At 43.3% G+C, this 26,832-nt stretch overlaps 3 protein-coding genes and 1 long non-coding RNA gene across 8 annotated transcripts in view; 2 read left to right on the top strand and 2 right to left on the bottom strand.

The window, feature by feature from the left end:
* pdgfrb (platelet-derived growth factor receptor, beta polypeptide) overlaps positions 1–6,449 on the bottom strand; it is a 27,546-nt gene extending 21,097 nt beyond the window's left edge. Inside the window, exons 1-3 of one of the 4 annotated variants that reach the window (XM_077005866.1) lie at positions 6,312–6,449; positions 5,974–6,080; positions 5,562–5,718 (exon numbers count right to left, since the gene is read on the bottom strand). In XM_077005866.1, coding sequence (XP_076861981.1) covers positions 5,562–5,567 — 6 coding nt within the window. In that variant the 5' untranslated portion in view covers positions 5,568–5,718; positions 5,974–6,080; positions 6,312–6,449. Of the gene's footprint in view, positions 1–5,561; positions 5,722–5,973; positions 6,232–6,311 lie in introns of those variants that run through there. The other 3 variants (XM_077005863.1, XM_077005867.1, XM_077005865.1) reach the window with 3 other exon arrangements.
* LOC143514551 (uncharacterized) lies at positions 6,222–12,639 on the top strand. 2 transcript variants are annotated; one of them, XR_013130898.1, is made up of 4 exons: positions 6,222–6,299; positions 7,651–8,435; positions 9,544–9,657; positions 9,886–12,639. It is a non-coding gene; the product is annotated as an uncharacterized LOC143514551 (long non-coding RNA). The 2 variants fall into 2 exon arrangements; XR_013130897.1 differs by lacking the exon at positions 6,222–6,299 and adding an exon at positions 6,468–7,078.
* Positions 12,640–13,546: 907 nt separating this feature from the next.
* Positions 13,547–19,398, top strand: cdx1a (caudal type homeobox 1a). Its single transcript, XM_077004537.1, has 3 exons — positions 13,547–14,201; positions 18,198–18,346; positions 18,895–19,398. Exons 1-3 carry the CDS (start codon positions 13,790–13,792, stop codon positions 19,090–19,092), a joined length of 759 nt encoding a protein of 252 aa, XP_076860652.1. The 5' UTR covers positions 13,547–13,789; the 3' UTR covers positions 19,093–19,398.
* Positions 19,399–23,293: 3,895 nt separating this feature from the next.
* exosc3 (exosome component 3) lies at positions 23,294–26,131 on the bottom strand. The gene is made up of 4 exons (XM_077005878.1): positions 25,833–26,131; positions 25,130–25,279; positions 24,797–24,948; positions 23,294–23,828 (listed from the first exon to the last, which is right to left on the bottom strand). The coding sequence occupies exons 1-4, from the start codon at positions 26,058–26,060 to the stop codon at positions 23,621–23,623; spliced, it is 738 nt and encodes a 245-aa protein (XP_076861993.1). The 5' UTR covers positions 26,061–26,131; the 3' UTR covers positions 23,294–23,620.
* Positions 26,132–26,832: the final 701 nt, after the last annotated feature.

The raw sequence follows: 26,832 nt of genomic DNA on the forward strand, positions 1-26,832 counted from the left end.
CACACACACACACATATACACACATATACACACATATACACACACACATCCTAATGTGAGACTTTTTAATCCCTCAATCCTGTGTTCTCATTTACCATTCATACACGACAGGTCCATTACAAGTCTGCTGAAGTTTTGGCATGGCTTATGGGAACACTCATCCCCAGTGTTCTTGCTAAAATAAACCCCTTTTCTCCTCTTTTCTCCCTTCTGTTCCCTTGAGATGAGATGTCTGTTATCTAGGAAGCTCATGAGCCCCTTCCCCCTGCACCCTCGAAGAACCCCGAACGTCCTCGAGTGTTGTGGCGTCCTCCAAACTGTCATCATCTGCTAAACGCTCAGGCTCACACAGCACTGACCTCGTCTCTATCCTCTGATTTAGCAAATCTTGCTTCAAGGTTGCAGTCAACTGTAATCGATTCAATGTACGTTATGATAAAATGTTAGGAACACTATGATGATCATTTGGGAACTGGTGCTATGTATATCAAAAATGAAGCCATTTTTATACACATCACCATATTTACACTAAAAGAAAAAGCAAAACCCTAGAACACAAAGAGAGGGAGAAGTAAATCAAGTGCATTCCACACATAGTTCCTCACTGGCCAGGAGACATGGAGATTTGGATCTGCGGCGTCCTGTTATTTATTGCAAATAAAGAATTGCAGAGATCTCGCCAACACTATCACACCATGGTGGGGGGAAATTTACCGCATCTGGCAACAAAAAACAAACAAACAAACAAACAACCCCCACCCAGACAAAAACACTGACATAGAATTATGAACCCACAAACAGCCCAGACATATTTTCAGCCCAAGCTGGAAAGCAGAGTGAAAAATCCGCAAAGCCTGAAAAACAGCTTGTAGTGGGAATCTGCATTTTGGAGGAGACCACTTCCCATTGGAGGAGGTACTCAGGCAGTGACAGAGCACACCACACACCAGCCCTGTCTCCATCAACAGCAGAAACAAACCCCAACATGCTGAGATATCAGTAGCTCACGTGAGACACGTGAGAGGTTGCGTTGATCTTCACGATGCAGACTGCCCTTTTGCTCTTAGCAGGAACAAACTCTTCAGAGGTCTGGTGTCCCGCGCCCCCCAGGAGAAGCCCCGCACCCATCGCGTCCCACGTCCCTGCAGACCGGGCAAACGTGACAGATGTGCTGTCATTCCACTTACAAGCGGAAGTAAAACTGGTAAACAAACGCTGGATCGCTGTTTGGTCATCTCTGTCTGCCCTGAGATTTCCAAAGCACCGATTAAATTCCACTGCTTTCTATTCCAATCTGAAAGCAGCTTGTTTCTAAGCCTTACTCGTGTTGTTTCAAGACGCTAACAACTTCCCTACAAAACTGATGAAGTCAGGACTTAAGGTTTCTGCTGCAACAGAAACCCTTCAGCCACAGTCAAACTGGCTGCCCCCTTTAAAGCACAGACAGGCCAATACGATTCCCCAAATCATCCACATTCGGCTACAATTTCCACAGTTCGTGAGGACTACAATGAACGGGACGGTGTCCGTAAACAACCACAGTGACGGGTAAACAAAGCATGACACTGCATGACAGTGTGTTATGGGAAAGGACTCTGTGTTTACACGTCATGCGCAGCCACAGCAGACTGGCAGCTTCAGACTGGGGAGGAAACTGTGGCTTCTTGTTCCTCTGTTGTAAAAAGCCATCGAGTGGTCTGAAGGAGTAACAGAATGAGCGTGTGGTGAAGGAGGGGTTTGGGTCGCCGCTTTAGATGTGGTTCCATGCTCACCTCCGACCACCTTATTAGGGAGAAACGGTTGGCACGAAATGCATTTGGAAGCAAGTTAAATTAAAATTTGAGAAAGATCGAGGTTCAGTTGTCAATTAAATTGCTCCTTTCCAATTAATAAAACACAATATCCCAAAATATACCGGAGTCGCCTGCTCTCTGGACTCAAACTGATTACGCTCAGCTGCTGCTCAGGAAAGCAGCGCCAAAGAAATGTCACCAGAGAATTCCAGAAAGTTCCGTCTATAGAGAAGACAACGAATGCGGAGAGGGCCAGAGATAGAGCTGCACTCTTAAACAGTCTATCACATCTGCTCCATACAGCACTGGCTGCCTCCAGAACACCCATGAACCTCACACAAAACGAGTGTGTCAAAACAAGTGTCTTTCTTGATGTGATGATGTCACTAAAGTGAATCCCTTCATGCTCAGTGTATATTTACTGTTTTATTTATGTTATACTGATTAGTTCATGTAGATTCACAAGGTGGGGATTAATATGGCCTCCAGTTTCATGATGATCAGTAGAATCACTAGAGGCAGCTCAGGTTAGTGTGAACGTGCAGACACAATGCTGCTCCTGTAAAAGACGGTTCATCTCTGCTAGAAGAGCCAGAATGGCTCTTATCCTTCTATTCTACATTGCTCAACAAAGGCCCAACAAGGAACCCTGATTTTTAAACAACACCCCCACCCCCCCAAAGTCCCACCTCTTGCCAGCACCCAGACAGTCCCGTGAGAACCATAGCACGCCCCCACACATCAAAAAAAAGAAGAAGAGAAATACAGCTGAATACAATTAGTGCTCTAGCATTAAATCCCCCTCTTTCCACTTCCACAAACAAAGTAGGAAAATGGAGGGGAAAAGTGTGCTAGGAAAAACATAAGAGACAAGGAAGTGGAGGTTTGCTTAAGCATTTCTGTGGCGCTAGGTCTGCTCAGATGTGCCAGCGTGTAATTAAACTCAGGCTGGCTGTAAATGGTAACGTGCTGAATATTAGCATTGAGATTTTCCTAAGGCTCTTCATTCAGCGTAAGCGCTGGAATTGGGCTGGACAAAAACACAGTGTGTGCTCAGAATTTCCACTGAAAACATTCCTGGTCATCAGGACCTCGTCTTTTGAAGTTGGAGACACACGCAAAAACTATGCACTGCTCTTATCTCTGAGATTCAAGCTACACTCACACACATACACAGCAACAGACACAAGCAAGTCACACAAAACACACATGCACACATGCAGTCCCATATATACAGAGTTAGTTATCTTAAGAAAGTCCAATAATATTTTCGTTCAGCCTGTCCACCGAACCTCCTGTCAGCTGGCTCTCTCCGGGACCGTGTTTGATTTGGACTCGGTGCAGAGAAACGGGCGGCACTTCAGACCAATGAGAAAAGGCCTGGAGTCTCAACTTCCTGTCTGCCTTTCGCATGCAGAGGCATCATTGCACCATTTATGACGGAGCCGACCAGCGGCGCCCAGCAACACGGCCCGACCATTAAAGCCCTGAGCAGCAGCAGCCACTGGGACGTACGTTTACCAATGCAAGAGCCTGGTCAACAGGCTTTATTGGCTGTGTGTGGTTTTGCGTGGTCATTCTAAAGGCCTCCAGTGTGGTTGCTGTGTTACTCACACGTGGGTTGCCAGCTGCAGCAGTTTCAGAGCAGATGCTGGAACGCACGAGTCGGGATGACAGTGCTGAAAAAGGACTAAAGCTCATTAGCCCTGCAGTTTCTGGCAACTTTATTGCCAGTGTTTATTGTCCTTTTTGACACTTGAGTCATAAAGGACCTGAAAAAGTACCAGTACGATGGTGAAAGACACAACCGTATCACAGCATTCCACAGCGACGCCTCACAACGTAGCGCCAGAAAGTGTCAAGTAGAACGGATCGGGTGTACCAGAGAAAACTAAAGGCTTAGGTTGTGGACACCGTGAGGACATGGAACGTGGACTCTACAGTGTCCCATGACGCAACTGAGTTCTATGAAAGCAGGTCAGACGGTGTTGATGGCAAACACATGGTGGTGTGTGCAGTGCGGCCGGCCTCTCTGATGGGCAGAGTGCTCTTAATGCGAACCACATGTTTCCATCTGCTTGGCATGCAGCACAGCTGGGGGGGGAATACGGGTGGGTGTTGGTGTGGTGGTGGTGGTGGTGGTGGGGGGGGGGGGGGGGGGGGGGTTGTAGGCAGGAAACAGCTGATGACGCAGAGCTAGCATAACTCCCTTCAGACGTAAACTACCGTGACTATCACAGGCTGTTCTATCAGAACCAGCACACCTCCACGCTTGTGCAGTTACGAGCGCTGCTCTCTAACCCACAGAACTCTGGAGTCGTCAGGAGCTACACTGTGCGGAGGCTCCGATCCGGAACGTTCCGCCCGTGACATGAACGGTGAAGTACAAACACAAGAATCGGAGCAGGGGTTTGGAACGGCACGTCACCAACAACAGAGCGAGTCAGGTGATCAGTAAGCCAGAAACTAGCAGCTGCCCCTAATCCCCAGAGCGGGACGTCCCGTGCAGGTGTAAAACATCTTGACAGGGGCAAGCGCAGGACGAACCCACAAGGTTCTCACCATGGCCATATATAAGTAAACAGGAAGCTTCAGAGCCCAAAGAACAGTCACCATTTTAAAATGAGCTCCTTTTGAGATCTGCTGAAACACTGTATGGAGTAAATCAAACCAGATATTGTTATGTTTGAATTAGAGAATGCATGAAGACTACGATTCTCAATATATTACTCAAAATCAACAAGGAGCAAAAATGAGGATTCCCTTCAAACACAATTATGTTACCTGTGCCAGATTCTGTAGAGCACTTTTCTGCCCTTTAACCTGTGCTAAAGACAGCAAAAGAATTTTGGAAGTATCCCTTTAACTGAGAGGAGCTGTCCAAACAATCCATGAGCACAAAAACAGGGTTCACTCACTCACACACATACACACACACACACACACACACACACACACACACACACACACACACACACACACACACACACACACACAGTGCAAACTAGCCTGAACTGCTTGTCAAACGTGCTCCTTTAGCGAGAGAATAAACATCTTAAATTTCTCAGACACTGCTGTGAAAGGGCAACTGTAAGCAACACAATGCATGTCCCCACCGCCATTACTCTCCCCTGTTCACCATAACACAGGACATATTTAACATGCACAAACACCTGCATAACTAATGCTGCCCAGTGCAGTGGAAAATAGTTTTTACCAGCTGCCAGCAGAGAGAGATAGAAGTTGCTACAACATGTCAACAGACTGAGTATATATAGCAACATAATAGAGTTAACTATGTTTAAACAGTAAAGCATTGTAATACCACTGGAAAGATCTAAGAGCCTCAAAACATACAGGCTCAATTTGCCAGTTAAACCACTAAAGAGCTACTCAGTGTCCCACACATGTCTAAAACAACTGGAAAGGAAGGACGGTTCCAAGCAAGTAGATGGACTTTCTAATTAATGCTTCAGATAGTGCTCTGATCATTTCAAAGGCAGGTTTTAAAGGTCTGAGTATTCCCGTCCAGCTCGGTCAGCTGTGAGATGTTTAGATGCTCGTCGCGCTGGGCAGATGAGTGAGCTGCAGCCCGCACGGCGTGCACTCACGGAGACACACGGGCTGTTTTCCCCGCCGAGAGCAGCACAGTCTGTCCACACTGGCCAGGAGGTGCGGGGAAGAGCAGAGACTAAGAGGGGGCAGACGGCTGGGAGAGGCACAGAGAGAGAGAGAGAGAGAGAGAGAGAGAGAGAGGGGATCACTCACCTTCATTTCCTCGGTGTGGACGCTCCTGTCTCAAAACCTCAGCATGCCGAGGTGCTCTGCCTCTCTGTTGCTCTTGTGAGGCTCTTGTGCCTGTGAGGAGCACGTTCCAATGGTGTAGGGCTGGGCTGTGCTGAAGGCTGGGTCACACTCGTGTTCCCTGCTGATGGAGGGAATGGATTTACCTTTTCAAGGTCCTGAGAGGGGAGGAGGCTACTAGACATCTGTTTATTTAGTCAGGCAACCACTCACGAGGTTCACTTACACACAACACTGCAACGTCACAGTGAAACAAAACACTTAAAACTGTCCTTTAATACTTTTCAACACTTGCAAAGAATAACAAAAAGAAACAATTTAGAGTGGAAAAAAGAGGGAATAGAAAATGGAGAAAACTAGAAGACAACAACTGTACCGGTATGTCTGCTCCACTTGAATGATGTGTTGATAAGCACAAATTGCTGTCAGTCCAGATAGTTAGATCTTTAGTAAAAATGGCAGACACACATGCACACAACAGGACTGAACACACAAACACACACACACACACACACACACACACACACACACACACACACACACACACACAAACACAACGGTCTCCTCAGCAACAGCTTTCCATTTGTGTTTCTTTCACTGAAATGGCAAGTTGCAGTGAAATGAGGCGAATCTTCCAGGGATACTGGCAAGTCTTTAAACGAGAGAAGAAAAAGAAAGGGAAAAACACACAAAACGGAGGAGGTAGAGTCTTACATGACAAACAGCCAGCTTTGATGAGGGTTGCAGAAGTCTTACCCAGCTCTGTAAGAGAGGATGGGACTAGAAGAGAGTTGAAAAGGAACGAGGACTTGGAGGGAAGGTGTGCCAGCTCGGAGCTCGAGCGTCTACATACGCGCGCGCGCGCGAGTACATACGCACGCTCGCAGTAACCGCGGTAACGTTTTACATTCGTTGTATAGTAGCTGGATAGCAGTTATGTGAGGATGCAAAGGATGAACGAACTGGAGTAAACTTTTAATCTCCGCAAATAACATCGGACACCATATGTTTATCGCATTAAGCAGTTAATAAGTTATACAATTATAGAAAAATGCCAGATTAGCTAACCACGTACCTATGGCTATGCTCCTCGAATGAACTTCATTTTCCAGTGACCCTTTCCTAGGGAGGGACTAAGGGATATAAACTACAAAAACTGATTTCTCCCTTTTAGTATCGACTACAGCAAATTACCAAAAATAACAGACAAACCAGCTGTTCAACTAAGCTAGACGAAACTCTACCGTTAGATACCTAACGAGCTCGAGCTCGTTACTAGCTTAGTTGAGATAGCAGCAGTTAGCAACACGGGCATGTTAGTTACTTTTGAGCCTTGACTTGCCTGTAGTCATGTGTGCAGGTGCCAAGTGTAGGTTCAGTCTGCAAGTATGACGTGTGCCGTTTGCAAAATGAAATATTAATATTTCTCAATCCATATGTGCACTGAACTGAAGATGCCCTTTGCTGTTAGTCTTGGAGATGTATGTATTTTCTGTCTTAATCTTACCCAATTCTGGCAATAAGCACTATATAAATATGTGTACCAATTTGATTAAAATATCTTTAGATTATGACAGTAGCGTATGCAAAAGATATTTGAACTTTGATAATTGAGAATCATGTGTGTTCAACAATATTTAAGCAAATATCAGTACTGATACATGAACACACAATGATGTTTCAGTAAGCAATATTATTTTCTTATATTGCATATAAGAATAGGATACAATTTACCGCATTTCTATATCAGATGCAGACCCTATGGCCGAAGTATCCATATTCCATTCCCAGCTGTAAGCAGTAGCCTAAGACATGCATGATTATTTAAGGATGTCTGTGTTGTAGTCATCTGTGCATCCATAGTAATCTTTATTTGTATATTACCTTTCATACATATGCCTACATGCAACTGAAAGTGCAAAACACACCTTTGAAACTAAAAGCACACCATAAGTGAAACAGCAGTGACAGTGTCCTGTGTTGTGCAATTATCACAGGCCTACTGAACCTGTACTCCACCCACAGGCCTACTGAACCTGTACTCCACCCACAGGCCTACTGAACCTGTACTCCACCTGCAAGCCTACTGAACCTGTACTCCACCCACAAGCCTACTGAACCTGTACTCCACCTGCAGGCCTACTGAACCTGTACTCCACCCACAAGCTTACTGAATCTATACTACACCCAAAGGCCTACTGAACCTGTACTCCACCCACAGACCTACTGAACCTGTACTCCACCTACAGACCTACTGAACCTGCACTCCACCCACAGGCCTACTGAACCTGTACTCCACCCACAGGCCTACTGAGCCTGTACTCCACCTGCAGGCCTACTGAACCTGTACTCCACCCACACGCCTACTGAACCTGTACTCCACCCACAAGCTTACTGAATCTATACTACACCCAAAGGCCTACTGAACCTGTACTCCACCCACAGGCCTACTTACAGTATACATATAAGTACTCGGACTGGTCATTGCTTTGTAATCGTAGGTAATAAGTAGCCTACTGTAACAATGCAGAAGGCATAAGCAGGATGTAGTTGTGTCATTATTAAGGGACGCCCAGTTCTGGTAGACATTCCAGGCCAGGGTCAAATCATAGGTAGTGATGTGTAGGGTCACACAAAGGAGAAATGAACTAGAGTAGACAGAAGACAGAAATCCAGAACAAACCGGTTGAAGTACCATACCGGAAAATGACATGACGAGACTTCTCAAGGAACACAGACACAAGAGCAGGGTACAAGAACAAGTGGCAAGCCAGTGGAGAACAACAGGGACAGGGAACACAGCGAGACAAAGACAGCAGGGACCATGGGAAGCCCAAGGTGAGCGGAGGGGGTTGTGGGTTCATTATCAGGCATCTTGGCTAATTAATCTACTGTTCTATTGTGAGTCACCACTGACATTACCGAGACTTAATAACACCCAATAGCCCTGCGCGTTTCATTTTCAGCATTCACATTTTCTTTGAATTCTTATTTAATCTTTATTTTTATCTTTTGTCTTCGCTTTCCGGGTTTTTAATTCTTGCAGCATTTTTATTCCTTCAGGGGTCACCAACGTGGCACCATGTCGCCCGCGAGGACATTATGAGTCGCCCGCGGGCTTGTTTTAAAAACAGCTCACTATATTGCCATGCACCAAAGCGCTGCATCGTTTATGTTTTTGCTGCTATTAGCGATTGTCCGCGGTTGCTAGCGGTCTTCCCGCTTAGTAATTGACACGCGCATATGAACCCAATCCCCCCCCCTCAACAACTTTCGTTCGCCCCCCCCCCCCCCCCCCCCCCCCCGCTCAACAACTTTCTTTCCGGTAGCCCTCCGCAATAATTGGTATCCAAGAAGTAGCTCCCAACTTCAAAAAGGTTGGTGACCCCTGTTTTACATCTTAATTTATTTTGTTTTTTTTTTCTTTATCATAGTTTTATTATACTTTAGCTTTATTTTTTTCTGTATTTTGTGAAATAGTAACTACATCTTATTTTACTTGACCTAAGCATTTGCAAATTTGAAAAAGTATTAGGTATTTTAAAAACTTAAGTACCGTTAGTACTTAATGAACTGTAGAACATTACCTACGTAGGTGAAAATAAACTCTAGACATTTATTCATAATGTATTATTTTTTAGTTGCCCTTGAATACTGATGAGGTAGTTCATCTGTTAGTTCAGTTTTCTGTTGTATATTGTATTATATCTAGTAGTATTGTATATATAGTAGGCTATATATAATATTGTATATTAATGAGTTCTGATTACATATCTATTAGGTAGCTAATCTATTACTCCATATGCTACCTTTATCTGATATCTGCACATCTCTGTGATCTGCTCTCTCGCTCTCTCTTTCTCTCTCTCTCTCTCTCTCTCTCTCTCTCTCTCTCTCTCTTGGCTCTTCATGCCTGCTGTTCTTCATCCCTCCTCTCCATTCACAGGAAGCCAACAGAGCAGCTTGAAAATTCATCACAAGGTCCAGCAGCTGAGTAAGGAGTTCTGTCTTTATTGGAGAGACGAAGAGGCAGAGGGAGAGAGAGAGAGAGTGAGAGAGAGTAAGAGTTGGCATGCACACTCTTCTAATTGTTTGAGTGAATGTGAGGGGTGTGACTATCACACAGTAATGTGGGAAGGCTGCTATACTGTCTAGCAGAACAGGGCATAAACACACTCCCTGGATCTAAGTAATGCATTGTCCATCTAATTTTAACCCTTTCGTCAGCCTTTCATTGAACTCAGCTCTTTGGTGTACTGCAATACAAACATTTAATGTGATTTTGCAGGAAAGCTGTTGGGCTCGTGTCTGTGCCCTGGGGCCAACGACTGAAGCTCTGTGAAACCGCAGAGTGCCAAGTTTGTGCTTCACCGGGCCGTTTGGTTTAGCGCTTAACGCTGTAGCTCCTCAGAATACTGCCACTTTTGTGCCCCGCACGTCTGCCCACCAGAGAGAACCTTCAAACACATGGACAAGAAGAACAACACAAGTCCCCCAACTACTGTGGAGTTAACACCACACAACACATCACACACAGCACAACTCAGGACACACTTTCACAACTCTTTCTGTGACAGTAGCTCACTGGGACACAACGCACTGCTCACGCCCCCCAGCTGAAGGACAAATGTGGAGGGCGCATCTGTGGAATTCAGACTTTGGAATGTTAAGCATTGTGTGTTATTAGTTTGCTGTGTGCCTCTGTCTCTTTCGGAGACAAAAGATTACCATTTGTGTGTGTGTGTGTGTGTGTGTGTGTGTGTCCTATGATTATAAAGAATGTGCATGAGGATGGGTCAGATTAAATTGACTCAACAAATGAAGAATGCAGATGGCCAAAGATATAGTGAGTTAGATTTTAGATCTTCGTAAGCACACACACACACACACACACACACACACACACACACACACACACACACACACACACACACACACACACACTCCTTTTCATGAGCCATTACCAGCCAACTGCACATTTGTTTAGCTTTTCCAAGGCACAAGTAGAACTTCTCAAGAAACATCTGACAGACCTAGAAGGGGAGGGGAGTCTGAGAGAGGCGGCAGAGACAGGAAATGCACAGAGACCTCAGCCAACACTGCAACACTCACTGTCATCCCTGCATAACCACAGGCTTTGAGACAGGGCCCGTCTGACAGTGGGTCATCACGTGTGTTTACTCTGGCCCCTCCTCACTGATCTCAGATGAGGGCCACCCTGGCTCTGTAAAGTGGGGAAACCCAAAAGTGTCTCAAATGTGGTGTGTTGTGTCTGGGACTTCAGTGTTTCTAAAGTTCGGAGGAGTCTTCCAGTAGGTGACTGTGGTCTGTTCTCCTCCTTCTTATCTCAATCTGCCTTTATTAGGTAGGTGCTAATTTCTGTCAGATCACTAACATTTAAGGGGGTTAGTGGGCAGTGTGTGTGTGTGTGTCTATGCATGTATATAGGAGTGCACACAAAGATGGAAGCGCGAGAACACGCGTACACGGGCACGTGGGCGCAGGGTTTTGTTGGCTTTGGTGTGGTCTAGCATTGGAGGAGATTCTTGTTATGTCTCCACGTCTCCAGACGCCTGAAGTTCGGCCGTGTTTCTGGCCCCCATGGGCTCGCTATCGCACCCGGAGCTGCTCATTAGCAAATGTGCTGACACACACAGAAACCAGAGAGGAAGCAACTCACTGTGCTGTTGCCGAAGGCTCAAACTGAAAGCACTGAACACTGTTTACATTCTGGAAGACCACACCCCCTGATAATGTAATCCTGGTGGGTGTCGGTGAACCCTCCTGAGATGACACAATCTCTGAGTGCACATTTACTGGGAGAGGGAGGGGAATATATTTCTTTATGAGGTCTGACTACTCTTCCATAAGATCCTTTTTTAAAGCTTTTGCGGTTTGGATCACATAAGCAGACGTCTAAAATACACACGGCATGAAACTGTAGCTCTGTGCTACTGCCACGTGGATGTCTGAGCATCAAAGTGCCTGCTGTAACTGCACATCACTACTGCTGATAGAGCAGTTCAGGTAAATCCATTTCAGACAGAAATCAACAAACTACTTTTCCTGTAATTGAAGGTCTGGTCATATAGGATGAAATGCATTCAAGCTCCAGTGACAACGGCATGGAAAAATCCATCCCATCCTTTCTGCCAGGCTTCTGATTTTTTTTGCAGTGAAATTCATTATTTTTCACAGTAGTCTGGAACTGCTGGGAGAGACAGCCTAGCTGGGCAGTGTGTGTGTGTGTGTGTGTGTGTGTGTGTGTGTGTGTGTGTGTGTGTGTGTGTGTGTGTGTGTGTGTGTGTGTGTGTGTGCGCGTGTGCGTGTGTATGTTTGTATGATGCACACCTGTGCATCTACATATCTCTCTTTAACACACACACAAACTGCATCACATAGACAGTGATGCAACCACTGTGCAGCTGTCTTCAACAGAGCAAAGAAACTTGACAAAAAGGTGAACCAGACAGTTCTCTTCAGTCAAGTCCATTAATCTTCAAAAAAAACCTGTCAATGGCTACAGAACCAGAGTCTGCTGTTTGACCTCAGAAACACAGAGGTCCGTTATTTTTTGTTTTGTTTTTTGCTGTTTCCTCCACCTGGAAACTACACTGAGATGGCAGATCCTCAGTTGTGCGTCTCCTTTTAAAAGCACAGAGCGGAAAGCAAGGCGAGGACGAGGAAGACGACCAGCTCCTAAGTAATGCTTTTTTCACATGTCAGTGTTTTCCAGAATGTTCCATTTCTGCCTGTTACTACAGTTTGCCTCAGTCCGACCCTGTCCCTCCCTATTTGGCCATCTCATTACCTGTAGTTCACTAAGACTTTACATATATTCACCACTTAAGAAAAGAAAAATAATAAATAAGCAAATAAAATAAACAATGATTTGTCTTCAGCACTATTTGTATCACTTTTTTGTTTGTTTGTTTTTATAAGAAAGGTTCATATGTGGTGGGCAATCTTTTAACACTTAAAATAGGCGTCTGCTGCCCACTTGTGGTTAAAATAAGATTTAAAAACATCAGGTTAATAAAAGTATCACTGTTGTCCTGAGAAGTAGATCATATGTAATAGTAAATGCAGTATGATTCACAAAGGAATACAGATGAATGCTGCTAGCATAGGAGCGCGAGCTGCAATGCTCCAGGAACATACGTCAGCGTCTGACACTAAAGTGAACCAGTTTTGCTATTATCTAGGAGTTTGTTCGGAGAATTGGACTCGCAGAGTAAAATGGCCATTATCTTGAATCAAAATCAAAATAAAAGCAGTCTGTCGTTAGTCCTGTCTGTGTGGCTCTTTCTTGTTTTATTTCTGGGCAACGTGGGCGACAGACCATTATTGCTGCGGCAACAGATGTGAGCGAATCTGGTTCCCGCGAAAAGAGCATTTACATACAGTCGGTTTGTAGTATTCACGTGTGCAAACACCCACCATCACAATTTGTAGAATTTTATTGGGGTGCCTTTGATGTTTTGAGTTCGCTGTCTTTGATATGCACGCGCGCTTTCCGATGTAAATAACTGGCGTCATGAAGAATGTGACATAGTGGGCCCCTCCCTTGATTCTGCCAGCCAGCCGACATATCGGGAAAAGTCTTTGAAGTGCTAGTAATTGGAAATGAAAGACAAAAGGAGGACACACTTAGAGACTAGCAGGATCTCGCCTTCCCTCTCTCTCGCCCTCTCTCCCCCTGCGTGTGTGTGTGTGTGTGTGCGCGCGCGCGCGCGCGTGTGTGTGAGAGAGAGACTTTCCAATAAATTTACCTAGATATAAAAGACTGGAGCATACGTCAGAGATGTAGACTGATACAAATGTAAACCACACTGTGTGCCGTGTTATGCAGGCCCAGGGCTTGCAAACCGTGTAGTTGAATTTATGTTGAGCAAAAAATATTCACTTGATTATACCTTAGTTTCTCATGATCTTTGTTCATTGTCCTCTCGGACAATACACCTCCAATAAAACCCCCTGCCACAAAGCACTACATGTGGAAGTGCACGAGGTGTCCGTGCTCGTCCCAGGGTTGTAAAAGCATGCGTCACGCTGGAACTACCCCCGTGCTTAACAAACAAAACGACAGGTAGGCTTACCAGGAAGGTGAGCTTTAGTTAAAGTAAAACTTGTCTACCGGCGGTAGTGGCAGCAGGCTTGGGCATTATGCGAGGGTTAATGCGTTTGGGAAGATGTCCGTGAGTTACTTGTTGGAGAGGGATAGCACCATGTATGGAAATCCCGTGAGACATATGAACATAAGTTTCAACCATCAGAATGTGTATCCCTCGCCCCCATATTCGGATTACGCAGGTTATCACCATGTTCCAGGTATAGCGAACGACCATCATGGGTCCCAAACCGGGAGCGCGTGGAGTCCCGTTTACGCGCCTCCTCATGAAGAGTGGTCACTGTACGGCCACGGGTCCACTCATTCTTTTCCGAGTCTTGGGCCAGTGAATTCCGCGAACGTCAACCTGATTCCTCCGCTGGAGCAAAGGAATGTGCCGGCTGCGCCTGGTCCTGCGAGTGGTCATCTCTCTCCTGCTGGAGACAGGGACCATTCTGAGTGGATGAGACGGAACGTCCCACCTGCAAATACAGGTTAGTGTAATGTATCATTTTTAATCATTCATCATTTATCTACCCGAAACACACAACAATAAAACTACTGATTTTAAGGTACAGGATTGTTTATCTTAGTGTTCATGACAAAAATAAAAATCGAAAATGTTCTCTCTAATGAAAATAAGTGTTCCATTCTATTTTGAGTTAAAACTTTAATTTACATGACTAATTTACTTTTTCCGAATAGACTTACGAATAGACCTGTTAACTTTAGTCATATTACTGTTAAATCACTGGGACAGGCCTGATCCATAATATGCAGGGGACCCATGTAACGTATATTTTAACCAGAACTGATGCGTTTCTAAAACATTATAGGCGCTGTATGAAGACTAATAGTTGATGAGGTGATAAGAATGTAATACTCATCTTATGTGTGTATGTGTTAGTATGACGCCAGACGGCCTCGACTCACCTTGCAGCAGCAATAAAGCGATTTTGTGCTTAGTTAAAAAAACAGATCTGTGTAAAGTCAGACGTTATATATTGTCATTGCATTTTACTGGAATAGTAAACAAGAGACTGCAGCAGGGGAAATGCCTCTGATCTAAATTAAAGTTTGGGCCAGCCGTAAAGATAAAACAGTCTCTCAGCCATAAGTAGCAGTTCTTGTCTATTTATTTGTCAATTTATTCATTTATTAGAGGCTACTGAAGTGTATCACTACAAGCTTAAGTATCCATATTGCCTACTTTATAACACTCATTATGGAGTTATCTTTTGAGTATGTTTGAGAGCTCATATAGCCAGTGTTACCAATTACCTTCACAGCTAAGACTTTACTACTGTATTTTATCATTTTATTGACAGGTCTGTTTTTCTCTGTCCACGAGCTACAGACTTTGTAAATGAGCCATTAGGCTACTGATGATGTATTAGCAAAACTATTTCAGTGAATCAGTAATTGCACAATGGGAAAAGCTTTCTGAAGATTTATTTGTACAATCTGGTAAGGCTTGTCTGGTTTTATGCTTATAAATGTGTTCACTGGCACAGTTTAAGGAATCACTGAATTACTGAAAGATATTGAAATCAACGCATGATGAACATGATGAACGAAGTCTCAGCTTCGCTGGTGTCTGTTCAGACGTAGGTGTTTCTTGTCGTTTTGCTCAGGCCGGGACTGCACTGTAAGTGGACTGGGTGTCACTCCAAACGTTAGCTTAGCAGCCGACTGAAGCACAGCCCTGTGAAATGAGTCCAGCTGCATTGTCAGATTTGTGAGTTTGTGGCCGTATACATGAAGGAGACGGATGCAGGACTTCTGGTGAGGACCAGCTGAAGATGAGCTGAAGCTTGTAGGCCATGTGTGCTCACCAAACTGCATGCAACCTCATTTTACTAACTATCTCACCTCAGCTCGTTATCTCACCTGGGCTCCTACCTCATTTCACTTACTATCACATGGGAGTTTGAACCCAACAACAGGATGAGTGTGTTGGCCTTGTCACTTTGCGCTTGCTGGAAGATCTCATAAGACCCGTACATTCATCCATGTTGTTAATGTAACGTACATTTAAGAGCCACTAACCAGAGAAAATAATGACATTTCTTGAATTTTATTTCAAGAATGAAAAGAAAATGTCAAAATATATGACTTTATTACTTTACAATCAATGCTTAATAATAGCAAGAACAGTTTGGCAGTTTGGTAAAGGCTGAGGAGGTATTGTTATAGAGGATGTGAGTTAGTGCTTTCTCGAATGGAAAAGATGAATAAGCACAGACACACACGCACAGACAGACACACACACACACACACACACACACACACACACACACACACACACACACACACACACACACACACAGCGCAAACTAGCCTGAACTGCTTGTCAAACGCGCTTCTTTAGCGAGAGAATAAACATCTTAACATTTCTCAGACACTGCTGTGAAAGGGCAACTGTAAACGCAGTTCCAGCAACACAATGCATGTCCCCACCGCCATTACTCTCCCCTATTCACCATAACACAGGACATATTTAACATGCACAAACACCTGCATACACACACTAACACACACACCCACACACCCACATATATACACATATATATATATATATATACATACATACACACACACACACACACACACACACACACACACACACACACACACACACACACACACACACACACGCACACATACATCCCCTCTGGTCGACAGGTTGGGTGTCCAAAGGTAGAGTGTTGCCCAACATTCACACATTATCCTTCTGTGGGTCAAAGCACATGGCGTCTTTAGAGCCCAGCAGCCTGTTGCCTGGTGAAAGATTTTCTGAAAAGCTAACATCAGAAGCCAGCCTGTCTGATGACACGGAGGCCGCACCCTGCTGTGTCCACTGCAGGAGGAACCCAAGAAATACTGATAAGAGTGACAGGGGTGCATGTGTATGTGTACTAGAGGGAGGGAGAGAGAGAGAGAGAGAGAGAGAGAGAGAGAGAGAGAGAGAGAGAGAGAGAGAGAGAGAAAAGAGACACAGAGAGAGAGACAGAGAGAGACAGAGGAGTGTGCCAGAGGGATAGAGAGAGGGGGGGTAGGAGACAGCAAGAGGGAGAAAACGGAGAGAGGGGGAGGAGAGAAAAAGAAGGAGAGAGAGAGAGAAGGAGGGGGATTGCTGTCAGTATGTGTATGTGTGTATATGTGTGAACATACATATACGTTCTTGTGATTGAGTTGACATGTCATATCTAACATGTAACACTTAATCATATATCAATATATGAAGTCAGCATCTTGCCAGGATGACCAATTCCATTAGTGACTAATCCATCTAGTAATGGGAGGATATATTTTCTGTTTTTCATATTGCAAACAACTGAGAGAACCATTTGCCTTCCCTAAGATCATTTTAATGAGAGATTGTGTTTAGTGGGATACTTGGTCAACCATGTGATAATCTCTGTCTTATGGTGCTTTTAGGAAACCCAGCCCTTTATTAATAAAACTGCTCTCAAACTTCGCCCTGTCAAAGGAGCTGTTGGACTGCTGAACATAACATAGCTGGATGATGAAAATAGCTTTTTAACTTCTGACTTATATTTGCTATAAATAAACTTATATTTGCTATATATAAATGTGTTCTCTAAAAGGAACTTTATGACATGTAAGAAAAAATGTTAATACTTTTACCCAAAGTTGTTATGGCAAATTGTTTTCTTGGATTATGCCACTCATATCAAATTTAAAGTCTTAAAATCATTTTAGCATTTGGAGGCATATGAAGTACAATTTAAGTTATTCGCTTACTTCCAAGGTCTACCACTATTGGATAGTTACCTCCAAAGTCCACTATTACTGGACACTATTGGACAATTACCTCAAAGGTCTACCATTACTGGACATGCTGCACCTAATTGCATTCATGTGAATGTTTGTGTTTAAATGGTCAACCTTTCCTGAGCTGTTTCTTTTGAGAATGTGAACCAATGAAATTCATCTTATGTTAAATACCACGACAACATCAGCACATTCTGATTGGTATAAGGATGGTACACATCATTAAAGCATGAAATAAATTTATGAAAATCTTCAAATGACATTTATGATTGACATCTTAGCCAGGAAATACTGCATTATTGGGATGTCTGCACTTGTTCCTTTGTACTTTTGACCAGTGTTCCAGTGCCCTAGAAACAATTATCTGACTGATGTTTAATGTGAATAATTGTCATTACGAATAGACCTTTATGTGTACAATTACAATGTTATTATATGTGTATTGTGAGTCATCTGTGTTACAAGCAAATAGTCCAGACAAGGTGACAGCTTTTGATATCAATCACACAGAACTGATTGTATATGCCACTCCACAATAAACTATTATGTTATGACCTGTCTAAAGATCTCGTGGAGTTGCTACATTAAGATATTAAGCAAACAAACTGGCTGAAGCCAAAATCCATTATACACCACCACAGATTTCCCAGACATATAAAAAAAATCATTCAGCTTTCTTTTGATTGCTGCAGGGGGGAAGACCAGGACAAAGGACAAATACAGGGTGGTGTACAGTGACCACCAACGACTGGAGTTGGAGAAGGAGTTCCATTTCAGTCGCTACATCACCATCAGGAGGAAGGCGGAGCTTGCCGTGGCTCTTAACCTCTCAGAGCGCCAGGTGGGCAAGCAGTGACCAATCATCACAAGGGAACGCAGACAGGGGAAGGGGTTAATTAATAGGTCAGGGTAGCTGCAGCGTTTTCTCATATGAAGGTCAAGGTGCCTGCTGTCATACTTGAAGCAAGATTCCCACCCTCCCTTTACCTGGGAGTTAGGTGTGATGGTAAAGTGTTCAATTTGTAGCATTAATTCTTCAATTAGCTACCGTTGCGTTTGAATTCAAGGGGCAAAAAGGGAATGAGCTAGATATGAAGTGAAGCCATCAGAGGTGTCAATTCCAGGTTCAGAAAGTAAAGGTTCTCACCAGGATTTTGCTCAAGCTTGCTAGATTTTCTAATTAGTCAAATTAGTGGAATCAATACAATCCAGGAAGCCTGAGCAAAATCCTGGTGAGGACTTTTACATTCTGAACCTGGAATTGACACCTCTGAAGCTAATCATGGAACATTAGCAGCGTTAGCCTGTTGGCTAGCCAGGCGCACTAGCAGCGTTAGCCTGTTGGTTAAGCTAGTAACTCCATTCCCACTCCTGCTTTCTGTCCTGAAGGTCAAGATCTGGTTCCAGAACAGACGTGCCAAGGAGAGGAAGATCAACAGGAAGAAGATGCAGCAGTCACAGCAGGCCTCCACCACCACAGCCACCCCACCCACTGTTGATGTCCATGGCAACATAGCCATAGTCACCAGCACCGGCAACAGCTTGTTGACAGACACATTATCCGCCACCATCAAAGAAGAATACTAGAAAAAGATGGAAGATGTGGAACTCTTGAAGTGGATGTTAAAATAAAAGACATGTTTACACTGCGCCCTATTTGATGCTGGATAAAACTTGTGTATCACATTAGACGCAAACACACACAAACACAGACAAACACACACACACACACACACACACATACACACACACACACACACACACACACAAAGATAAACACTTTACAAGTAATCACATTAGATGCAAACACACACAAACAGACAAACACACACACACACAAAGAAAAAACACTTTACAAGTGTTTCAGTTATTCTGCTAGTAATCAGCATCGTGATTCAGTAGAATCAGTAAGAGGAACTACAGCCATCGCTGTTTCAGAAAGCTCTCATTAAGTTCTGATTTTGTGCCTTTTTAGATGACGATACAGGATTTGGCAGGACTGCTGACATCTGAAAGGTTTTTAATGCATCAACCCTTTTGTATTGTGTGCTAGCACAATGAGCCTGTTGGCTGTGTTAATAAACTCTCCTGGAGTCGTCCTCTCCACGTTCGTCTTGCACTCAGCACAGGATGTTTTGTATACAAATTAAAAAAGTAAATTCTAAAACATTTGTACTGCAGCACAAAAAGATAAGTACATGACTGTTTGATTTTTTTTTACAAAGGCAGGTCCTCAGGGCGTTGTCTCTTGTTTAACTGCACAGAGTGGTTTCATTTTGGCAATGCCAGGATGCTAGTAGAGGTGGTAAAATGTCGTCATGTGAGCGCTGGACACCTGGCGTAGACTGTGAGGTTACAGCACGGCGTTTCCTCCACTTTGACCCGATGTTCGTTACGAGCTGGGTGTGTCCTGGCCAAAGTTGCCCCGTTTGCAATGCAGTCAGATGATTCAGCTCAATTAAGGATACGAGATACGTGATATTTTTTAAACTGTTGACTCTTCATGACACGTTATCAAAATCAACCTTTGCTTTGGTAATGAATGACTGATTTCACAACGACACCACCACTGTCATCAGAAGGTCACACAGTGTGTTATATGGTTGCCTGATGACACTAGTGTGTACTGCTATGTAAAAGGTCCACAGGAAACATCATATTTCTACTCTTTACCCACATGTGAGAATTCTATTGGATTTGGGGTCTGAGATCAAAGTAAACAACATTTTTTTAAATAAATGAAAGACCATATAGGAAAACATTATGTCAAATAACCTATGAAAAAGGTCTATGAAAACAGTTCCATTTGACTGCTTATAAAAATACACACTGGTGAATTTTAATTTGATTTTTTCTATTGTATGTTTCATTTTGAATTCTGCAAAATAGCAATTCAGTATCTTTACCATGTTTGTTCATCAATAAACTCACCCACCAAAAATTCAGCCTGCATTAGGTTGTATTCAGTCATTGTAAGTCAGTCTGGATAAAAGCATCGGTTAAACACCATACATGTAAATGTAGACGTATGGCTAATGCTAGGATTGACCTTGGACTGATCCATTTATGTAGGCCTTACAGACAACGCAGGTATACAATATAATACACAATAAATGCAGTGTAATACATAAATACAAAGGAAATCACTAAACCTCGTAAAATAAATAAAAGAAATACTTTAATAAATACTCATAGAAAGAAAGATCTAAAAATTTATAAAAATCTTGTATTGTATTAGAATGTAAGCAAGGACTAACTATAAAAATAGTAATCAAACGATATTACAGGAAAGTGAAATTACAGCAAAAGCATGAATAAGATATTGCAGGGTGAATACAACTACTCTAACCTAACAACATAGGAACTAACCTTGAATCTCTAAGAGCAAAACAGGAAGGCATTTCCCCAGCCCTGAGAAGAGTGTACACGTATTTACTGCTGTACTCTTCAGTGTACATGCGTATACGTATACAGTGTACTGCTAAACTCTTCAGTGTGCGTGTGTCTACATGTATAGTGTACTGCTATAATCTTAAGTGTCTTTGCTTATTTCTCTTATCCGCTGAAGCTATAGACCTAAAACAAGTGTCTAGACCTAAAACAAAATAAAGAAGTCCATGCAGAAGCCAGGCTGAAGGTTTGGTGATGTATCAAACATTAACCATTTGGAAGCAGTAAAGCACTGGCGTGGATGATGTGATAATGGGCCATAAAGATAATGCACCACTGAATTCTGATACTTTTGACCTTAGACAAAATCTCTATTACCATCGGACGCTTTAAAGAATCCAAGATAAACACATTTTATAATGTAAACACTCATCTAGATATTTGTAGCACATCTTAGCATAGCGAGAAGGCTGATATACTTCTAACATTTAACAAATCACATTCCAGTTTGAACGGAGGGCAGCATGTTGTTTTGAGGGAGGGAATCTAGTCATCCAGAAATTACAAAAACAGTTAATAAAAATGTTTCCCTCTACCATTTTATGTAGTACTGACCCTACACACCTATATGTTCTGGGAAGTCAACTTGTATCTTCAGTGAAGTGTAAATTACTTCCTGAAGTTGCCAGCAAACAGACTTTGCGTCCTTCACTAATCGCTGACAGCATCCATGATTCCATCATGCCTCTTCTCTCATATGGCGTGACCTTTGCAGACTCTTCAGTAGTTTTGCAATGGCCCAGTTAGACTTTAAGAAGGGGCATTTTTAATTGTGCTTTCTGCAAGACCTCCGCTGTTACTTGATTACTCGTAATAATTGTAACCTTCTGCGATTAGATCATTGCAATTCCACATTGCGATTTTGAGGGATCAACTGTGACATCTGCAGCTCATCTGGGGGATATATGTACTATAGGTCAGGTGGTCTGGAGGAGAGTACCTGTCAAATACTGAACTGATCAATTATTGTGCAGTGGAAGTGTCTAGGACTTACAGCCCAGTCCTAGTGGTGTGTCCCAGTGAGACAACCCAGAACCTCAGAACACAATACATTGCCTGTTCTCTGCTTCATCACTCTCTACAGTGTCCAAACAGTCTCTGGAAGCACCAAAGTGCCTGAATGGTGTGTCAGGAGACTGATGGATTTCCCTGGTTGCACAACCATAGATCTCCATGCGTGATGCCAAGCGCTGGATGCAGTAGCATAAAACATGTCGCCTGGACTCTGGAGATGTGGAGATATGTTAATTGGAGTGAAACATCACGAGATGTGGAAATATGTTAATTGGAGTGAAACATCACAAGATGTGGAGATGCGTTCTTTGGAGTGATACACTTATGAGATATGGAGATGCGTTCATTGGAGTATTACATCATGAGATGTGGAGATATGTTCATTGGAGTGATACATCATGAGATGTGGAGATGCGTTCATTGGAGTGATACACCATGAGATGTGGACATACATTCTTTGGAGTGATACATGATGTCTCACTATCTAGCAGTATGATGGACAAATCTGGGGTTGGTGTATATCAGGTGACTGTTACCTATTGGCTGTCACTGTGGTAACAGTAAAGGTTAGTGGAGGAGGATTATGGTCTCAGGCTGTTTGTAAGTGTTTGGGCTGGGTCCCCTAGTATCAATGAAGGGTAATGCTGTTTATACAAATTCTTTTTTGACTATGCACTCTCAAAATTAGACACTTGGAGAAAGGTGATTTTCTGTTCCATTATGACTGATCTGCATATTAATGGACACATTTGGGTGATAATTTTGAATAAATGTGTGGCCATATAGTGTGTTTTGGCCATATATAGTGTTTCTAAGGAAGTGGAGGGCTTCATCAAAAACACATGCCTGTATCTTAAAGGACCATAGCTGCTTACCATTTGACGCAGGTTTTTCAGTTGTTCGTGTACACACTGAGCTTGCTACGTTTCTAAATCAGAAACAAATACCATGGTCCAGCATCTAAAATGTAACTGGTATTGGGGATCATTGGTGGTTTCTTATAGAAACTGCTTCAACTGACAGTGTAAACTGGCACTGACTTAACGACAGGCCCAACAACACCCTAGCAGAGCAGTGCATGTGTCAGCCAATATCATATTTGGCAATCCTGCATAACTTATTATCGTAAAGGTCTAGAGAATTTCACCTTTAAAAGTGTTTTTTTTCCTGCCCATTAATGCTGAGGATCTTGTGTAAATAATTAGATTTCTCAACATGCTGAACATCTTTTATTCCGCCTTGCCTTTTAACCATGATTACTTAAAACTGCCATAAATGATTTGCCTATTTTCCAGGGTCACTGAATGAAAAATATACACGACTCTTCCATCTCACAAAATGTTTTATTTGGGGTCTAAAAAACAGTGTACCAAGGCACAAACAGAAACCTTGTGCTCATAGAGCACTATGGGAAGATGGGCTGCTGTTCATCACTGATCACGTCCCCATCAGCATAAGCACTGCAGTCCACTTCATTGTCCACATTCTCTTGGGTTTTATACAGTGAGACAAATTTTAACCCAGGTGCGTCAGAAAGGGTCATGTATCATGATAATCATGTGGTGGCTGCCGTCAAGTACCACACCCAAGAACATCGGGCAACATCAGCAAAGTCACCGGAGAAGGTAGAAAAGAGGGCTCGGTGTGTCCACTAGAGGGAGCCCTCAGCCACTCTCCTGAATAGTACCTGTCTCTGCTGTGGGGTCATGTTCTCACAACTCTCCAGAAGATTGGCCACTATCAGTGTCTTCTGAATATCTTTGGACTTCACCCAAATTCTTCCATTCATACCCACCACCATCTCAAAGGGGAAGAGCTTCTCCAGGTCTTTGATTATCTCACTCTGGGGACTAAGTAGCCTGGAGTGGAGGGCAGAGGAGGGTGGGGGGCAGTGAAGGGCATAGAGTAGGGTAGGGGGCAGTGAGGCGCAGAGGAGGGTAGGGGGCAGAGGAAGGTAGGGGGCAGGGGGTGGGTAGGGGGCAGGGGGTGGGTAGGGGGCAGAGGAGGGTAGGGGCAGTGGGGAGGGGGGGGGGTTGGGGTTGAATGGGATGTGGGGGGGGGGGGGGGGGGGGGGGAGAGAATTAATCACCTCTATAAATTAGATGCTTTTTTTTTTTTTTTTTTACCACCAAGTGATTTTTCCGATTTCTTCAAATACCCCTCGGGTTAAGGCACATAAATGCACAAACAGATAAATTACACACATAAATGTCTATGTTGAACTAAATCTCTATATAGAACTAAGCATCTATATGACATTTAACTTACAGAATGAATCAAATTACAAATAAGGTATTACCTCAAGAGCAAAAACATTTTACTTAAATATCCCACGCATATAATCCAGCCTGATGATAACTTATACAATATAGTACTTCACAAATGAACATTCTTTATGATATCCCAATGATCTCCTGGAATTAAAATCTGGGCCTCACATCTACATCTGGTCATGGATATTGTACCTCATATCTTATAATACTTTATAGTATATTAAAGGATTAATGTAACTCATATTAATCACAGCACCTGGACCTTGCGGACCGTGATTTGTATACCCGTGTTTCAGAGGATCCAGCTCTATTATAGCTGGTCCTACTCTCCTGGAGGGTCATATACTAGCTTCCTATGTATGCTAATTACAAATAATCTCTATATGTATTTAAAGTCATAAAACAAGTATTCTGAATTTCAAATCTAGTGTAATTTAGATTTGCAATCTTGCATGCATGGTGAAACTTGTCACTGATTACTTTTGTTTTGTAGTACTGTTCACATAATTATTAGCTGTGCAAAACGCAATGAGAGGGTGTTGCTCTGTGCGTACCTGCGAACCAACCCCAAAGAAACCTTGAAGAGAAACCCATCAGCTCCAAACACTCCCATCCCATTGGCTCGTCCACAGCTGTCGATACACACCAGCTCCGGCTCCATGTCTTTGTTTGCAATAGTGAACTGTGAGTACACCAGGTCCCCCACCTACAAACACATTATTTCAACCAAAAGCACTAAATCAGTATGCTCGTTCTGTTCATGTTCTTAAAGCGCACGCACGCACGCACGCACACACACATTCTCCTGTCTTGCACAACACTTCATTATTTCTAAAGCTGAAATTGTTATATTAACATGATACATCATCACACACACGGTACTGTACCTGCACGTTGGGTCTGTTCCTTTTCGTGGCTCCTTCAAACGCCAGATAGGATAAGGACGCATGCTCACTGCCTCCCACGTCCACTTTGAACACGTCTCCGGTCTTCGCCGTTACTATGCCAACCACGCTCTCGCCCTTAGCTGGAACATACTGTAAAACAGGGGTGCCCACAGTTTTCAGCTTGCGGGCTACTTATAAGGTGACCAAGTCAGAAAGATCTACCGGGGTGGCGGCGAACGTAATTTGCTGAGCGGGGGGGGGGGGGGGGGGGGGGGGGGGGGGGGGGAGGCGAACGTAATTTGTTGAGCGGGGGGGGGGTGGGGTGGCGAACGTAATTTGTTGAGTGGATTGCAGATTGGCTACCGTGAATGTCAATCAAAATACAACCGTCAGTGCAGATGTGCGATTCATCTACTACTATTTTATGTGACGCGATCTACGCACATTCCTTCGCGATCGACCGCGATCGACGTAATGAGCACCCCTGCTGTAAAACATGGTCAGCACCAGAGACCGTATATATAAGTCTTTGGTCAGCACCTAAACAAGAGCTTCCACACCGCAGCTAGTTATATACCCAGGGAGGAATGACAGAAGGCACAAGGAAGGCGCCAGGATTCAAATCAGGACGCTTATTTATATCTATTTAATTGCAAAGCGAGTGAATGTAAGCACGTCCCACCCGTTGATGTAGGGCTCTTACCCGCTTTTGTTGAGAGTCTATCCAGTACAGATTAGGGGACTTATGACGAAGAACGCCACTCTTGTACACAAGGATCTCGTCTCCGTTACGTCGTAGTCCCGGGCCGCATATTATCTTCTCAGATTTGACTGTAGTGTTCTCCACAGCTGACAAATCAAATGAGAATACATCTCCAGGTAGAACTACCTCGCCGATTTTATCTTTAAAACAAGAATAAACGCTGTCCATGGTTTAAAATATGAGTCCTCGGCGCTTCCTATGCCCACGTGAACGGTAATCAAAGGGAAAACAACTCTAGAGAGACTTCCTGTTGTGGGGAAAAAAGGGTTTTTCAAAATAAAAGCAGTTAGGACGCGCATTGCTGCATAAAAACAATTTTCAGAGTATGTGCATAGCAGTTCAATAATCACATAAGACGCAAAGTTATCTAAGATAAGCAAAATTATCATAGTTTCAGAATATCTCACTATTTATATAAGTTCTTTATTTGAATAGTGTTTTAATTATTTATGTGAAACCCTTATACTATCCTATACTATACTACACTAGGGACATTTAAACAATTATTGTTTACTGGTTTATAGCCGCTTGTGCTATTACTGTAGGCCTGTTATAGCCTACTTAACTGATTCCTTCCTCATACTAAACATGCAATGGTCAAGCAACCCATAAAGTGACACAAATCTAAGTATTTTATATTCATACTTAGAAATATTTATTAATTAGTTATACTTTGTAAGCACACAATTACTAACCATCTAGCCCATCTGCTACCATGAAGTTTGTATTAGCCACAACTCTTCATCAGTGTGTTATCTGATCACAGCATTGCTGCTGTACGCACAACCTCTTTCAACACTGACCACCGCAACCAATTCAGTAACTGCTCTGCTTATTTATACAAGTTCAAGACCCATTGTCATTCCCATACCATGATGTAATGTTTGTTGGGTCTGCCTCCCAAATAATCTCTGTTCATTGGTGCTGTGGTGTATGGACA

Source organism: Brachyhypopomus gauderio, chromosome 5, assembly GCF_052324685.1.
Source record: "Brachyhypopomus gauderio isolate BG-103 chromosome 5, BGAUD_0.2, whole genome shotgun sequence".
NCBI lineage: Eukaryota > Metazoa > Chordata > Actinopteri > Gymnotiformes > Hypopomidae > Brachyhypopomus > Brachyhypopomus gauderio.